Genomic DNA, 19,418 nt, shown 5'->3' with positions numbered 1-19,418 from the left:
TGCTTCCACTGATTTCCTGCTTCTGGAATGGAGGCTGCTTTCAGAGTGCCCACTCCTGCTGAATCTGACTTCACACTGATGGGGCACTGCCACATCTTCTGCACCAGGGCTTTTCATTATTTCACTCCCATTACCAGCAAAACATTTTTTAAAACTGGGTCCAAGAAAAGAACCAAAAGTCCAAAACACACAACAAAACCTCTGCATTTATTAAATGATTCTTTTACTACTTTAACTTTAAAAATTCAAGTATGCAACTGATCAAAATGTAACTATCCCATAGTCATGATGAATTCATATTATTCTTCCCAATAAATTATTTGTTTGAGTCCCTTTATTGTGAGATTGTCCTTAGACTTTTGAAATATCAAAACAACTTAATTGAGACAAACAGAAATTGAAGAACGTTGTACAAAATAATCTTCAAAATTGTCAAGGTCATGGAAAGCAAAAACAATCAAACAAACAACAACACACAAAGAAACTATCAAAGATCAGAGGAGGCTAAGGAGACAGGACAACTTAAGAAACTGGGTGTCTTCGATTGGATCCTGAAACAAAACAGGACCCCAGTGGAAAAAACTGGTGATTTTTAAATATAACAGTATTTTACCAATGTTAATTCTTAGTTTTGAAAACTGTACCATGATTATTTTGGGTTTAACATCAGAGGGAAATAAGTAAAGTTTTTACAGGAGCTCTCTGCACCATTTTTGCAAATATTTTATAAATCTAAAATCGTTCCAAAATAAGAAAATAATAACTTTAGGGCCTTGTCTTGATAAATACTTTATTACATCAAGTCTTTGACAGTTTTATCTGTATGTGTTTGTTTCTGTTAATGTAACAGCAAAAAGATAAGATGGTATTGAAAATACTAAATCTATTTTTTCTTATTATCTGTTATCATGTTTTTTTCTGTAGCAATATTGAATACCTGAATAGCACACTTATGCTTTCTGACTCATGTTTAGCTTGCTCTTTAGTAGAAAATAATTAGACACACGAGATGGGATATTGGAGTCAGTGAATATGTGTATTTGTGTATTTCCATGAATACTGTAAGGCTTCATTTGACATCACTGTGGTTCCTGAGTTAAGAGCAATAAGCACATAGGGTCCAGGGGTAAGCATTCCTCTGTAGGAAAGAACAGAAACCCTGTTTCCAGGCTTGGGTCCCAGTTCCATCCAATGGGAGCCTTCCTACCTTGGCTAGAATTCAAAATCTATTAATAAATAACCAGGAGATAAATACTGATTATCTATGTATATCCCACTTTGCAATGATATTTTTATTTATCTGCTTACGATCTCTCAAAGTTCTATGCAGCTTCCTGTAACTGTGTTTCACTTCCACAATATTGCTACTACTTCAACGGCCTCCACTATCTTTACCACCATCTCTTCTAATAAAATGAAATCTAAAATATGTCTTAGCTTGGACTTCCATCACAAAATACCATATACTGGGGGCTTGAACAACAGATATTTATCTTCTCAGTTTTGAGGGTTGAAAGTCTGAGGTCAAGGTGCCAGGATGGCCAAGTTCTGGGGAAAGTCCCCTTCCTGGTTTGTAGACATCTGCCCTCTCATGGTGTCCTTACATGACCTCTTTTTTTTGTGAAAGCTTGGAGAGAGAGCAAGTTCTCTGATGGTCTCTTCTTATAAGGTCACTGATCCTATTCTGGGGGCCCCACCTTTATGACCTCATCTGATTCTAATTATTTTCCAAAGGCCCCAGCTCCAAATACCATCCTCTTGGGGGTAAGGAATTCAACATACGAATTTGAGGGGCACATAAGTCAGTCCATAGCAGTCTCCAAAACCCAAGAGTTTCAGATGAGTGTGTGGACTACATTTCAAGCACATGCTAGATGCTGTCTGCAGGCTGTCTTATTAAATTCTCAATAGCAACCTCATGAGGTACATGGACTGTAATTTATAGGTGAGGAAGTTAGATCTTAGAGAAGATAAAATAACTTCTGCAAGACAAGGCATTTAATGAATAGCAGAACCTTCACTGAAAATAAAATTGTTCTGATTTAAAATTATCTTTAGGCATTACCATGTAAGACCCTAAATCTTAATATAAGCATGTGTGATTTATATTAAAGACAGAGTGAAATTATTTATTCTGTGAAAAAATTACTTCACATTATAATGTAGAGAGGGTAATTTTAGAAAGAGAGTAAATTTTATATATATCTTTGCACCTAGGGGGAAGAGAGTACCTATAAAAAAGAGGGTACTCTTTATTAGAGGTTGCAATAATTAATGTGGTGACCACACTGGTTACAAATTTGATTGACTAATTTTGTATGAAATAACAATCTATTAGAGAAATTAAAAAGTTGAATTCATGCAGTAAACTGGTTACCAGATGAGTGGACCAATTAAAGAATATTTTAGAACCTGCTTTGATTGCATGAAATAATCAGCATGATAGTCAGATAATTGTTTTCCCTCATAAGTAAAATGATCCTTCAAAAAATGTAAAAAAATAAAATAAAATAAATTTTGGCAGCCGTGTATTGATATGTATAAATAGCTATATTGATTAACAATATCCAAATCATTGTGAAATTAGCGGGAACTCATTTGTATTCAATGGCATATTTCAACAGTTTTGTCTGGTGGTATCATTATATGTAAAATAATTCTCAAAATTATCGGAATTATTTGAAACCTTTAAAATATATTGGTGCAAGCAATGATTTTTTACAACGTATGCAAATGTCCATAATGGTTATGGATATGCTGAACATCTGTTGCCAAGAGCATTTTCTCTGTTTTGTATTGTACTACCCTGTTCCTTTTTAAGTGCATTTAAAAAAATTATTCCCAATGGATTAATTGAATAGATAAACTCCTGATGCTATTAAACTCATGTAAAGCAATAATTAATAAGAGTCCTTTATTTCCTTTCAGATTTTCAGACGATGCTGGTTGGTTTTCAAAAAGGCTTCCAGTAAAGGACCCAGAAGGCTAGAAAAATTTCCAGACGAAAAGGCAGCATATTTCAGAAACTTCCATAAAGTAAGTCTCAGTCTTGGGAGTTGCTGGGGAATAACTAGACCCTTGGCAACAGCTTGCGGAGACATTTCTTTTGATAAATGAAATCTGCAAGGGAAAAATGCATGGCCAGGATAAAATGTCTCCGTTCCAATAAAATGCAAAAGTTATTTTTCTCCTTTATTTTAATCATCTGCTGTAAATGCCAGAGGTACCTCTGCAAAATGAAAGGCTCATTTTTATTGCTGCTTTGCAAAATGAGATGACTCATAACTCAGCCAGATCATTTTCCAAGGTGCTGAGTAAGCATTTTCCCTCTGTTCAGGTTAGTTGTGCATTTGTTACTTTGATTTAAACTATTGGTGATATTTAGGAGATAAAACTTTTAGGGCTTGAGTTAATAGTGCTAAAGACCCTATTAATAGACACAGCATTTGCTGTTTATAGGCTTACCAAGTCAGTAATCATTAAATATGCTGATGTGTAGAGATGTGGCAGAAATTTTATGAATGAAATGTCAATTTCTTAAGAATGAGCCCTCACCAAGTACCTCATTTAGAGCATCATCTGGATACCCCAAGGTTACAGGCTTGATCCCCTGTGAAGCCAATGAATGCATAAATAAATGGAACAACAAATCAATGTTTCTTTCTCTCCCCTTCCTCTCTTTCAAATCCTAATATATAAAAACCCAGGGTCCGCAACAACTGACTGAAGGCGATTGAACACCAGAAGTGAGTCCTGCAGTCAGTGCTGGGTTGCCGTGGTGACCCAGCACTGACTGCCACCAGTGTGGGCATGGCGATCTAGCACTGACTGCCAAGGGGGCTGCAGATCAGACCCAGAGAGAGGCCCGAAGAGAGAGGTAGGGTCTGATCCGCAGCCTCCGTGGCAGCTGTTGATCAGCCGTTGCCTCTCTCTTTCTTTCCGGGCTTTGCCAGCAGCCCTGCCTCTGTTTCTCTCGTGGGGGCTGCTGATCAGCCCTGCCTCTCTGATCAGGCCCGGAGATAGGCCCAGAGATGCTGATGGGCATAGAAACCAACCAATCAGAACCAAATCTGGGTGGACTGTGAGGAGCCAATGATTGCCTAGAAGGTGGAGCTTTTGACACTGACTGGCATAAAAACTGACTAATCAGAACCAAATCAGGGTGAGCTTTGAGGAACCAATGGCTGCCTAGGTTGGCGGAACTTTTGACACTGACTGGCATAGAAACCGACCCCAAATTGGCCACCAGGGGAGGGCAGTTGGGGGCAATATCAGGCTGGCAGGGGAGGGCAGTTAGGGGTGAGATCAGGCCAGCAGGGGAGGGCCATTTGGGGTGAGATCAGGCTGGCAGGGGAGGGCAGTTGGGGGCAACCAGGTCGGCAGGGGAGGGTTGTTGGGGGCAAGATCAGGCTGACAGGAGAAGGCAGTTGGGAGCAACCAGGCTGGCAAGGGAGGGCAGTTAGGAGTGATCCTGCAGGCAGAGTCAGTTGTGGGCAAGATCAGGCCACCAGGGGAGCGCCATTTGGGGCGAGATCAGGCCAGCAGGGGAGGGCAGTTAGGGGTGAGATCAGGCCAGCAGGGGAGGGCAGTTAGGGGCGAGATCAGGCCAACAGGGGAGGGCAGTTAGAGGTGATCAGGCAGGCAGAGGCAGTTAGGGGCGAGATCAGGCCGGCAGAGGAGGGAAGTTGGGGGCAACCAGGTCGGCAGGGGAGGGTAGTTGGGGGCGAGATCAGGCTGGCAAGGGAGGGCAGTTAGGGGTGATCAGGCAGGCAGGCAGAGGCAGTTAAGGGCAATCAGGCAGGCAGGCAGAGAGGTTAGGGACAATCAGGCAGACAGGCAGAGGCAGCTAGGGGTGATCAGGCAAGCAGGTGAACGGTTAGGAGCCAGCGGTCCCAGATTGGGCCTAAACCAGCAGTCAGACATCCCACAAGGGGTCCCTGATTGGAGAGGGTGCAGGCTGGGCTGAGGGAACCCCCCCTCCGTGTACGAATTTCATGTACTGGGCCACTAGTCTATAATAATAAAAGTGTAATATTCTAATTAGATTGGACAGCTGAATGACCTTCCAGATGTCATTCCGGATGTGGAGGCAGGGTCCGAGGTGGAGGCGGTTAGGGGCAATCAGGCAGGCAGGTGAGCAGTTAGGGGTGATCAGGCAGGCAGGTGAGCGGTTAGGGGTGATCAGGAAGGCAGGTGAACAGTTAGGGGTGATCAGGCAGGCAGGTGAATGGTTAGGGGCAATCAGGAAGAGTGGTTAGGGGCGATCTGGCATCCAGGCGAGCAGTTAGGGGTGATCAGGTAGACAGGCAGAGGTGGTTAGGGGCGATCAGACAGGCAGGCAGGTGAGCGGTTAGGAGCCAGCGGTCTTGGATTGCGAGAGGGATGTCTGACTGCCAGTTTAGGCCCAATCCCACAGGAATCTGGCAGTTGGACATCCCCTGATGGGTCCCAGATTGTAAGAGGGTGCAGGCTGGGCTAAGGGAACCCCATACCTCCATGCACGAATTTCGTGCACTGGTTCTCTAGTCAATACATAAGAAAACAGAATTATAAGTATGTGAGAAATAACCCTGGAATGATGCTAAATATGCTGCCTAAAGTTATCTTTGGTGATAATATCATAACATAGTTAAGTATTTGATAGTATTGTGGAGGATTCGTGATGAGAACTCAGAAATTGAAACAGTTGGTAGGATGTCTAATTAATCAGTAAAGATTCTTATTCCCAAATTTAACATCTGTGTGAAGTTGCACAAACTACTTAATCTCAATGCACCTACATTTTTTCCTCTGACAGATTAAGATTATAATAGTGCCTACCAAAGAGAGTTATTGTAAGGAATAAATTATACTATAGACATAATGAGATTAAACATAACTAGATAAATGGAATCTTATAGCTAAGCATATAACTTTACTTGGCATCTGGTAAGTTGTAGCAAAGATGTAATGGTGATTTGGATGAAGTTATGAGTACTGATGTTGGAGGTCAGAGGACAAATGTTGGGTGTAGCGAGGAGTTAGATGTTGGGTGTAGGTGAAGATTGGGACTCATGGGCAACTCATGAGTTTGGGCTTCAGCAGCGGAGAAACAGGTGGTGGGATTTATGAAGATGGGGAAGACTAGAAGAGCAGACATTGAGTAAAATTCACAAGCTTTCACTTTGTACATGTTAAATTTGAAAGATCTATTACACATTCATACTAAAATGTCAAGTAGCTAATTAGACAAACAAATGAGGGCTTGGATGGAAGAAATGTCATTGATAGAGTTATTAATTTCCATCATTGACATCTTGGTAGTACTTTATTCTGTAGCATTAGATAAAACGTCCTTGGGAGAGAGTGAAGAAAGAGGAGATAATTAACACTCCCAATATTTAGAGGATTAGCTGAGGCAGAGGCACCGGAATAGAAATCTGAGAAAAGCAGGCAGTAAGAGGAGAAGAATTACATTAGAGTAAATCACTGGAAAGCAAGAGAAAACTGTGCTAAAAGAATTGAGCAAGTGGCCGTCTATATCTAGTTTGAGAGACTGAGAAATTTGACAGAGAAGGAACCATTGGACTTATAACAGGAAGGCTGTGGGTGGCTTTGCCAAGAGCTATTTCAGTGAAATATGGGGACTAATTTCACTTGAAGAGACTTAGAGAAGAATGAGAAGTGAGGACTGGACAGCTACTCAAACAATTTATTTCAAGAAGTTTTATTGTAAAATTGAGCCAAGATAGGTAGAAGATATGATTTTTAAACTATGACATACATTGTTACATACCTCTATGCCAACTCTAATGGTCTAGGCTACCGAAATATGATGATTAGAAGGTTTCTGTGTACTTATAGGGTTTGGTCTTTCATAGAATCAGAGATGAGTCTAAGAAAAAGAAAGGAATAGAATGAGTGCAGATATAAATAGGTTGGATAAAAATTAACACTATGACTAATACTCCAAGCACATGCACACTTTATGTGTGTGAGCTTTCTTTCTCCACACTGTGAAAATTAAGCAGCATAAGACCCAGGGGAGTGCATTAAGAATAGAAATTGTTAATTTTTTAATAAATAGTGAAACAGATGTCACTGACTGTAACTTGAAGCTCCCAAGAGCATTTTAATAATTAGATTCAGTATATGTGACAACTAAAATTTACCTTTCTCATGTGAAGATTGAAGTTTTTATTATTATAACTTATTCTTTATAGCATTTTGGGAAGCTAATTCCTTTTCTTAGTAATATAGATTTTCTTTCATGAATTTTTTTGGATGATTGTGAACTAAAATGGTGAAGTTAGACCTATTCTGGTATGACAATAATAATAAATCTTAGGGGTTGTTTTTAAAAAAAGTATGTACATGGTCTCTTTTCTTATTTTCATTTTATTTTAGCAAGTTTTGTCTAATCCTTCTAACTGGCTGTTTTATTATAGGCTTTGAGTAAATAAGTGTAAGGTTTCACTCTGTGTATATTCAGTTTGAAATGACTATTAACCATTCTAACCAAAATATTTGTATCAATATCACTACTTTTCTTCTTCCTACAATCTTCACTAGCTCTGGGACACTGGTTTTTGCTTCTTTTTTTCTTAGAATGTATATCTAGTTCCCTCTGACAGGTAAATAAAGGAAGATCTCTTTGTGAACAAGGCTGGCATATTTCAGTCTCTGTTTTCTCTTGGGCAATTAATGGTCAGTCCAAATACTGGACCCCCAGAATTGGGGGGAAGGAGGGACTCTTCATTTTTAAGATGGATTGGAAAAATGGACTAATATGAATTTCCCAAATTGTTCCATTTGCTAAAGTTTAAATACTTTAAAGTTTTGATTAGTCAGTTATTTGGATATGCCCTAAAATCTGCTATAGTGCTCCATCGCAATAAATCACAATAATCAATCAAATGAGTGAAATGTTTCCAGCCTAAATGAGGGACTTTTGAAAAAGAAACTAATGACACAATTCTTCCTTTGCCAATTTTAACTCTGTGCTATGCTCTATCTGAAGCATACCTATTATAAAACTTCTGAGTATTAATGGTCTCATTTAGACATTTGATATGTTTACTGTGAGACAGAGCTTGCTGCATAAATCAGTTCTTATATAAAATTGCTGTAAAATGGTATATACTTTTATTTACTTCTTGCTAGAAAGAAATTTGAAATTCAAATCACTAGCTGCTGAAGGAAGTTATTAAAAATGTATTAGGTTTGAAAGTTTAGCTGTATATAATTGTCATAACACATATTCAAAACCAATTTATCCTCAATGAAAATTGAATTAAAGCAATTTACATAATAAATTTTCCTTAATTTTCTGAGCAAATGAAAAAATAAACAATTTATATTTATTTTAACAAAATAAAAATGAGGGCTATCTGTAGGGAGGAAAGTATAAATAAAGTCCCATAAGAGGATGAATGAAGACAAAACTATGTGACATTCCAGTGCTGAAAACTACTGAGGCCAGAAAAATTATGCCTATATTACAGGTACCAATCTTACTTCTAAATCCCCTGTATCCTGACATCAAAAGCATCATTTTATTTCATCTGCTTTACTCTTATTTGGAGTTATCAGTATTTATCTTTATGTAAAGCAAACGTCTGAGAAAGTTGGGAAAAGATTAAGGCATCCTTATGAAGAACAGCCACCTGCAAATATAGCCTATCTTTAACGATAGAAGCAAAATAATTGGGGAGGGTGAAAACAGCACATGTGTACAGTGTGTTATAGTGAACATTTTCATTTTTATTCCAATGGCTAGGTGCTTGGAAAGGCATGTACTTGGTGTGATGTGAAGGGTGTTCTAAGGCTTGGTGTCTCTTCAAATACCTTCTGGAAGTTCCCAGAGTGATAGTCACTTATTCAGGTGAAGGCATCTTATTCATTCATTCATTCTTTCATACATTCATTCCTCCATCCATCCATCCTTTTGTAATCCCTTATCTTAAAGCGGTCTCAGTTTCTTGAACAAAGCTCCTATTAACACACACATTGGTTCCTGGGACAGTCACATGTTAATCCATTCTTGATTGTTTTACTCATATTATCTGATCACATGCTAGTCACTCAGGGAAGACTCAAAGAACTGGAATATGAAATTTGGTCTTTTATATCATGAAAAGGAGGGGGAAATGCCCACAGCATGGTGTGCTTCTGTGTAGAGGCTCCAACAGAGGTCAGTGTGTTGTGAATAGACAACTCTAAAGCCAGAGATGAGCAGGAATGAACAGGAGTTAAGACCTTCAGGTGGAGGGGATCAGCAAAGTTGTGATCTCAAACTCAGAGGAAACTCCCAGAGTTAAAGTGATCTTTGAAATATTTAAATCAAGGTCAATTAGAACTTTACAGGATCTAAGATAACTTCCATTAAGAATGACTCTGTGCTGCTTAAGGTTGCTACAGAAAATAGAGAACTCAGCAATCAAGAGGTTAGTTTATAACCTCTTCCTCAACAACAGATATCTATCTGTTCACTGAGAAATAACAAGTCAAACTTAGAAAATAGGATTTGGTCTGGGCTTGACTTAAAGGATATAAAAGTATGATTTGTGTTGGAAAATTACTCATTATTCTACTTAAAACTATCCATTTGTGTATGTGTGAGGTAGTCATCCATAATGGTACTACATCAGAGGAAAACATGGTATGATTTAAACAATATCTTTTTCTAATTTTCCTCTCTGTAAATTGTAAATAATATCATAGCTCACAAAGTAAGATGATAATTTCATGTTACAGAATATGTAAAATGTAAAATGACTATGGTTGTACAAGTCATTACTGCCTTCTATTTTGCATCTTTGAAACCAGGGAAATAATTCATACCAACTTTAGAAAAATATTGAAACCAATTTGCATGATAAAGTAACTTGTAATTTTAAACAAGTCATTTTACATGATAAATCAGATAGTAATTTGGGAAATAATATTCAATAATGTCTGTTATGACATCATTTCCATTCTTTCTGAAGTATTTTTACATTTATTTAGTGGATTGATACCCAGTGCTCTTAATTATTATTGCAGAATATCATCAGTACATTTTTTGATTTTTAAAAATCTCTTTTTCTACTCATTAACAAATCTGGGTAATTATGCAAATTTTGACAGATGGGATAGGAGGAAAGCTTATTCTATAATGCTTCACTGAGGATAAATTGTTTTTCTGCCATTAATGGAAAATTATATATTACTAGAGGCCCAGTGCACGAATTAATGTACCAGTGGGGTCCCTCTGCCTGGCCTATGGGATTGGGCTGAAACCAGCTCTCCAAAATCCCCCAAGGGGTCCCTGATTGCGAGAGGGCGCAAACCAGGCCGAGGGACCCCACCCAGTGCACGATCAGGGCCAGTCAGGGAGGGAACACAGGACGGCTCCAGGGCGTGTTTGGCTCATTTCGCCCAGTCCAGATCGTCTGGACCCCAGCAGCAAGCTAACCTACTGGTCAGAGCGTCTGCCCCCTGGTGGTCAGCACACATCATAGTGAGTGGTTGAGTACCTTAGCATATCATTAGCATATTACACTTTGATTGGTTGAATAGCCAACCAGTCGACCGGACACTTAGCATATTAAGCTTTTATTATATAGGATACCTCAAGTATTAAATGCATATTTATGTACAACATACAATTTGAAAATTACTTCAGTGAGAATTCATTCATGAATTAATACTTTGTGCCTCATTCTAAATATCTGTTTAGCAACTCTTATTTTATTATTAACAATGCTGTTTCATATTAATTCAAGTTTATGTAATATTTTAACATTTTAATGCATTTTTACATCTAATACTTCTATAAAAAACAAAGTTGGCATTTTAATTAACCATTAACAAGCCTAGGTTATAAACCAATAACAGCTACTTAAACTGATTTTATTGATTAGAGAACAGGTTTTTAATTTGGGAACCATGAATTTTGAGATGCAATTAAATTACTTCTTTTGATGGTAACTATTACATTTGTTCTACTAAGAAGGGAAATAAGGTGGTCTTTTTTTCCTTTAATTTATTTGGAAACAGAAAGAAAGGTTTAAAGTGTTTGCTTTAAAATGCAACTATTTTCATGTAGTTCTCTTTTTCTATATTTTTGAATCAAATTAATCATATTTATATATCCAGGGCATAAAATTAAATTTAGTCTGATTTTCAGTAGCCTGGATTTTACCTCTAATCCTTTTATTTTCCTAAAATATTTGTGTTAGTATAGAGAACATTGTCCTCCTAAGTTTGGACTACCATGATATTTTCCTACTCTTAGAGCTGGGCCAAAATCTACTTCCCTACCTTTTCTTCCATTTCCATCTTGCAAGTAAACTGAGGTGGCCAGACCCATCATTATCCCCAAAGGTTGCATCTTTCATACAGTTCCGTCACTAACAATAATTGGAGTACTATTGTCATTTTCTCTTGTTGGGTAACTAATGACCACAACTCAGAGGCTCAAAAAATACTCATTTCTGAACCTGCAGATCTGTAGGTCAGAAGGTCAAGCTTGTCTGTATTTTCTGCTGAGAGTTTCAAGAGCCCAAGGTCAAGGTGTCAGTTAGGCTGAATTGTTATCTGGTGGCTCTGGAGAAAACTCTGCTTCCAAGATCGGCCAGGAGCTGGCTCATTCGGTCCTGCACAGCCATTGCACTGAGGCCCCTGTGTTCCTGCTGGCTGTCAAGAAGGGGCTGCTCTCTGTCCTTGACATATTTGATTTTGTCCCTCTCTGGGACATTGATGGCACTTCAAATCCTTCCCAAGCTTTGTATCTCTGACTTTCTCTTGTGTGACCAGCTGGAGAACATGCTCTGCTTTGAATAAGCTCCTGTGACCAGGTCACGTACACCTGGAGTGTCTCTGATTTGTGATCTAACTCTAGTGGCATGCTATATACATTTTCATTTTATCTTTCATTTGGGAAGGGAATTTTTATGCTGGCAAAAGTGAGGAAGATGCCTTTTTCTCATAGTAATCAAAACAATCTGATGATAACATAGAAACAGACACATTTGCCAATGGAACAGAGTAGAGAGCCAGAAATAAATCCAAGCATGTATGGCCCACTGATTTTCAACTAGAGTTTCAAAAATATACAATGGGGAAAGGACAGTCTCTACAACAAATGTTGGGAAAACTGAATGTGCACATGCAAAATAATGAAATTGAACTTTTGCTCTTACACCACACACAAATCAAGTCCGAATGAATTAAAGGCTTCATCGTAAGCCAGAAACCATAAAAATCCTGGAAGAAAACATAGGGAAAGCTCCTTGACATTGGTCTGGGCAATGATACCAAAGTTCAGGTGACAAAAAGAAAAATAGGTGAGGCTAAGGTCATTGTATTTTTTGCCATTATGCACACACCCAAATAAGTAAATAAATAAGGAAATATATATGCTGATTTTATTTTCATTTTACTTAAGAATGACTTTGATGAAGCAATAAAAATTTTTAATTTTATTAAATCTAAATTCTTAAGTACAGCTTTTTAATATTCTATTTGAGAACCATGGTAGGAACACCTAAAATTCGTCTGCTACATGCTAGTACTAACCGGCAGTGGCTATCTCCAGAAGGAACACTTGTGTGGATTGCTGAAGTTATAAGCAAAATAGCTAATTTTTTTCAAAGAACACCTGTTTTAATAAGAGGTTGTTTGACAAACTATGGTCATTTATACTTTGATATTTGTCAGATATCCTCTCAAATATGAACTAAATGAGCCTGTCTTCAAGGGTGAAAATTGACAGTATTTATTAACAAAGCTAAATTTTAAGTTTTCAAGTGAAAATTAAAATACAGGAACCTTGTGTCTGCATTCTTGAGCTTGACAACTTTTCAAAACTTACAGATTTTTCTATGGAAACCAAGGGTAATATTAACGTATATTTTTATATTGATAATGAAATATGTCAACATTTGTAAGGTCTTCATAAATTAGTAAACCAATATTATCCCAACAAACCAAGTTGAAAATAGACTTATGGATTTTAATGTAACAGAGTATAAAAATTGTCTGATGTGATGTCAGACTCCCCAAGGCAATGACCTTTAAGAAAACATTTGTCAAATTTGGAGATAGAACCAAGGAATAACCATAGTTAACTGAAAATGCTTTTAAATTGTTTTTGCCTTTTACAACTTGGTGTTTGTATGAGGCCTTATTTTCTGAATGTACTTAAAACTACATGTCATACCAGATTGAATTCTGAAGATATAAGTATCAAGCTGACTTTTATTAAGCCAAACATTAAGAGTCTTGCAAAAATGTAAAAGTATTGCCACTTTTCACCTATTTGGGAAATTTTTATTTTAAAATATTATTTATGTTATAAAATGAGTTTATTAAATTTTAAGCACATAACTAAATAAATATTGAATAATGTATAAGTTATAATATTTCTTATGATGATCACCACTAAAAGATATAACCCACAAAGTGCAGCAGGGGAGTAAGACTTGGAAGCTGTTTATATACCCATTTTTGGTTATGCTTTAAAGTCCAGGGCCATGTTCACAAACTGGCTGCAGACATACCTCATTTGCTTCACTTTATTGTGCTTTGCAGATATTGGGTATTTTACAATTGAAAGTTTGTGGCAACCTTGCATCCAGCAAGTCTATTGGGGCCACTTTTCCAACAGCATTTGTCCACTTCATGTCTCTGTGTCACATTTTATTTTTTTTATATTTTTTAAATATATTTTATTGATATTTTACAGAGAGGAAGGGAGAGGGATGGAGAGTTAGAAACATCGATGAGAGAGAAACATCGATCAGCTGCCTCCTGCACACCTCCCACTGGGGATGTGCCCGCAACCAAGGTACATACCCTTGACCGGAATCGAACTCGGGACCCATCAGTCCACAGGCCAACGCTCTATTCCCCGGGGCCAAACCGGTTTCGGCTCTGTGTCACATTTTAATAATTCTCAATATTTTAAAGTTTATTATTATTATTATATTTGTTATGGTGATCAGTGATATTTTTAAAAGATTTTCTTTGTTTATTGCCCTTTTTAAATTATTGATTTTAAGAGAGGAAGGAGGAGAGAGAGAAAGAGAGGAAAGGAAAGAGAGAAAAAAACATTGGTTTGTGGTTCCACCTATTTATGTATTCATTGGTTGATTCTTGTGTGTCCCCTGACTGGGGATCGAACCCGCAACCTTGGCATATTGGGACGATGCTCTAACCAACTGAACTACTTGACCAGGACTGTGATCAGTGATCTTTGATGTTTCTATTGTAGTTATTTTAGGGCACCACAAACTGTGTCCATAAAAATGGTGGCTTAATCCATAAATATTGTGTGTTCTGACTTAACCAACCAGCCATTCCCCCATTTCTCTTCCTCTCCTCTGGTCTCCCTAATCCCTGAGATAGGACAATATTGAAATTAGGCCAATTAATAACCCTACAATGGCCCTTATGTGTCCAAGTGAAAGGAAGAGTCACATGTCTCTCATTTTAATGAGATTTAGGAATGATTAAGCTTAGTGAGGAAGGCATGGTAGAAGCCAAGACAGTCCTCTAAATCTCTTGTACTAAACCTCTTGAGCCAAACAGTTAACCAAGTTGTGGATGCAAAGGAAAATTTCTTGAAGAAAATTAAAAGTGCAACTCCAATGAACACACAAATGATAAGAAAGCCAAACAGCTTTATAGCTGATATAGAATAAACTATTTAGTTGTCTGGCTAGATCAAACCAGCCACAACATTCCCTTAAGTGAAAGCCTCATCCAGAGCAAGGCCCTACCTCTCTTCAGTTCTATGAAGGCAGAGAGAGAGGTGAGGAAGCTGCAGAAGAAATGTTTGAAGTTAACAGAGGTTGGTTTCATGAGGTTTAAGGTGAGAAGTCATTTCTGTAACATAAAAGTGCAAGGTGAAGCATCTAGTTCTGAGCTAGAAATTGTAGCAAGTTATCCAGAAGATCTAGCTAAAATAATTAATGAAGGTGGCTACACTAAACAACAGATTTTCAATGTAGACGAAACAGTTTTATATTGGAAGAAGACCATCTAGGATTTTCACAGCTAGAGAGAAGTCAATGCCTGGCTTCAAAGCCTCAAAAGACAGGCTGACTCTCTTGTTAGGGGATAATGCACCTGGTGACTTTAAAGATGAAGCCAATGTTCATTTACCATTACAAGAATCCTAAGGCCTATGAACTATGCTAAATCTACTCTGCCTGTGTTCTATAAATGGAACAACAAAGGCTAGATGACAATTCATCTGTTTACAACATAGTTTACTGAATATTTTAAGCCCACTGCTGAGACCTACTGCTCAGAAAAAAAAAAAAATCCTTTCAAAATATTACTGCTCATTTGCAATGCACCTGGTCACCCAAGAGCTCTGCTGGAGATGTACAAGATTAATGTTGATTTTATGCCTGATAACACAACATCCTTTCTGCAACCCATGGATCTAGGCAAAGTAAATTGAAAAATTTCTGAAAAGAATTCACCATTCTAGACGCTATTAAGAGACATTCATGGAAGAGGTAAAAATATCAACATTAACAGGGTTTGGAAAAAGTGGATTCCAACCTTCATGGATGACTTTGAGGGGTTCAAGACTTCAGTGGAGGAAATAACTGCAGGTGTGGTGGAAATAGCAAGAGAACTAGAATGGAAAGTGGAGCCTAAAGATGTGACAAAATTACTGAAATTTCATGATAAAACTAATGGATGAGAAGTTGCTTCTAAAGAATGAAAAAAGAAAGTGGTTTCTTGAAATGGCATCTACTCCTGGTAAAGATGACAACAAAGGGTTTACCAGAAAATTTCATAAATTTAGCTTATAAAGCAGAAAGAAGGTTTGAGAGGATTTACTCCAATTTTGAATGAAGTGGGTAAAAAAAAGTTGATTGATGCAGCAAATGCCATGGTTATTTTAAGATAACAATGGCACCCCAATCTTTAGCAACCACCACCCTGGTCAGTAGATGATGGTTAGTATTTTTTAGCAATAAAGTATTTTAATTAAAGTATGTGCATTTTTAAGGCATAATATTGCATACATCTCTTTAGGGTAAACATAACTTGAACAAAAAAATGTGTGACTCCCTTTATGGAGATAGTCTCATTATTGTGGTGATCTGAAATGGAACCTGAAGTATGTCCAAGGTATGTCTCAACAGGTCTTCTCCCTCTATGCTTCTTCAGCTCTGTTTTTAACTCTATCAGAGGTTTTATCACCGCGATTTGTACGTTATGAAATCCTATGGAAAAAAGGTTATGTGTTTTCATCTTTGAACAATTTGACTTTCACACCATGAATTCCTTAGAGATTGCTCCTTGAAAAAAAATTTAAATTGCGCCAGTTAGCAAAGTCATCACCTAGGTATATTTATATTTTGGTTTTAATTGTATCAATTCATTAGACCACAGTATTCTAAATTGTCAATTATGGTATTTCTTGACTTAGATATAAGCAACCTGAATCATTTTCAATTGTTTCCTTCATTTAAATTCTGTTAATTTTATATTTATTTAAAGTATTTATTTTAATACTTTTAATAAACTTTAATTAATATTTTGTGCCTTTATAACCATGTGAAAAATCAACATTTCAGAAATATATATTACATTATTAAATAATACAGTAATTGACATATATATTGAAATACTATAGGTTTCATAGTCTTAGTAAATGTTGGTAATGATTTTTATGTCACATTGACTGGTTTTAGACTAATAACATTTTTATTTGAAAATATAAAAAAACATCATTTTAAAAGTTGTCCTCATCTATGAAAATACAATTTTTTTCTGGATGGTAAATCCATATAGTACTGAGAGGAAAAAGTGAGGATAGGAGATCAAAATATATTAGATCTTGACCTCAATTGGTATGATTCAAAATGTTTTTTTAAGTATATATTGAATTGAAGAGGGACAGTTCCAAAGATATATAAAGTCCTTAGAGAACCTTCTGGTATGATTTTAAAACATTTTATAATCTAGTATAACACTTGAACTTTCTAACCAAGACAAGTGAGAGGTAGAATTTTATGCTCCTCATGAGCACTTGATTTCCTGCCATCTCTTTAATGTCTTAGGGCACACTGAAGTGGATGGCATCACACTAATGATCATCAGCAGAAAGCTTAGCACTGTTCTGGAAACCAGTGTAACAATCTGTGCTTGAAGGGGTTGTCTGCATTTCTAAATGTAAATTTTACAGAAGAGCAGACACTTTGTGTGAACTACATCATCTGTCAGATTGCCCAAGGCCCAGAAGTTAGAGAAGCCCTCGTGCTGGCTGCATGTGGATAGCTACCTATTAGTTTGTTTTCTTGGTTTTTAGTATGAGAAGACAAAAAGATGAAATCCATAATATATGTTCTAATATTTTTATATTTGTAAATAAAGATACTTGAAAAAAGGCCCTCAAGCAGAATAAATGCTTTTATATTCTTTTGTACAACTAGATATGACATACACTGAATCTTATATAGCAGCATATCACTTTTATACTCTCCTGACATAAATTGCATGAATTCTTAAGCAACACAAAATTTTCATTGCTTTTAGACTCTACTTAATTTTGATAAGATCCTTTGTTTAAGTAAAATTAATAATGCTTGAAAATAATATATTTTTCAAATATAGCTTCAATTTACTATATTAGAACAAAATTTGGCTTAAATGTTACTGGAGTCAATTATCAAATCATTTAAAAATTCAAGAGTTTAACTTTATTTGAAAACATGTTTTAATGTACTTTAAATATAATACTGTATGTGAGTCATTATTCCAAAAAAGCATTCTCATCTTTCTCTCCAGGGTATTAATGCTCAGATATTGGTGTCTAAATTTTCTTTCCTGTAAGAGGAAGTGAATATTTTCAGATAGATAGATAGTTAGATAGATAGATAGATAGATAGATAGATAGGAAATATATATAGTATATGTATGTAAATATACATAGTATATGTATAAATGCACATATGTACATATATGAATTTTATATATACATATGTATATTAAAGCACTCATCTTGCCATCTTAATTTTGCATGTTTATAAGATGAGATATTTACAAGTAGGGAGAAAAACAAATATGAACAAAGGATATATTGAAATTAACTTTCCAGCAATGTGACAAAACTGTAAATTCATTGTGAGAGAGAAAAGAACTCCTCCAGACAGCCCACACTGCAACCCTGAGTAATGGGCTTATTATTTTATGAGGCTAGAAGTCTAGGTCATTACAGATTTTAGAAGGAAATGTGACAATATCAAGCTCTTAAAAATGTAGCCATATAGTTATATTTTACAGATATTATTTTACATGACATGGTTCCAATTTTTGGCCATGTATTGATAATCTTAACTGTTTGTATACTACCATGTTCTAATCAACATTGGAGGCATTATCTTCAATTATGGAGGACCAACATTTTAAAAATATATCTAAATTTTTGTGCATTTTGAACACTAGTTAGTGATTGATAGTGCTTCTAGGATGGCATTGTGAGTCATGAGTGGAATTAAGTCTTTTCCCTTCAACAAAACCCTTCCTAGGAAGGTAAAACCTGTGTGAAAAAGTGAAAACACTGAGCAGTGATCAAGCAATTTAAACTGATACCTTTGTCAAAGACAAAGGAAATGCCCAGGCCTGCCCATTCTAGCTATTCTCTCCCTCCCACGGTTTGGGATGACTGAGGAACACTTGTTAAGTCCACATTCCAGAGTCACAGGCTCACTAAACACTGACACCTAATCATAGGACTATATAATGCTCCTCCTTCACCACATACCTCCCCACCACATTATAAAAGGCTTATTTACAGCAATTTCTCTTACCAAGTACATCATATTTGGCTCTCAAGAAAAAAATGACAAGGCATACCAAAAGACGAAAAACACATTTTGAAGAGACAGAACAAGCCTCAGAACTAGACATGGCAAGGATATTGGAGTTATCAGACCAGGAATTTAAAGCAACTATGATTAATATGCTAAGGGCTCCAACAGATAAAATAGCATATAAGAGCAGATCAGCAATTTTAGAAGAGAGATGAAAATCGCAAGAAAAAGCCAAAAAAAGAAAAAAGATAAAAAACAATGTATCAAAAATGAAGCACGCCTTTTATGAACTTATAAGTCTACCAGACATGGTTGAAGAAAGAATCTATGAGCTTGAAGGCATCTCAATAGCAATCTCCAAAACTAAAGACAAAAACAAACAAACAGAATATCCAAGGATTATGGGACAACTATAAGAGGTGTGATCCATGCCTAATGGGAATACCAGAAGGAGAAGAGAAAAGGTAACAGAAGAAATACCTGACATAATAATGATTGATAGTTTCTCCCAAATTAATGTCAGACACAAAATTATAGATTCAGGAAGCCCAATGAACACCAAGCAAGATAAATGTCAATAATAATAATAACAACAACAGCAACAACAACTATACC

At 36.6% G+C, this 19,418-nt stretch overlaps 1 protein-coding gene across 2 annotated transcripts in view; it reads left to right on the top strand.

Moving 5' to 3' along the window:
• The window catches only part of DOK6 (docking protein 6), a 257,390-nt gene that overhangs the window by 76,974 nt on the left and 160,998 nt on the right, over positions 1-19,418 (top strand). For both annotated transcript variants that reach the window (XM_080686943.1, XM_080686944.1), the window contains exon 2: positions 2,929-3,036. In XM_080686943.1, the coding sequence (XP_080543069.1) occupies positions 2,929-3,036 (108 nt within the window). The remainder of the gene's footprint in view (positions 1-2,928; positions 3,037-19,418) is intronic.

This window comes from Plecotus auritus (genome assembly GCF_963455305.1).
Source record: "Plecotus auritus genome assembly, chromosome: 8".
Lineage (NCBI taxonomy): Eukaryota > Metazoa > Chordata > Mammalia > Chiroptera > Vespertilionidae > Plecotus > Plecotus auritus.
Note: the sequence above shows the minus strand (reverse complement) of the source record. Positions and strands in the feature narration are given on the sequence as shown.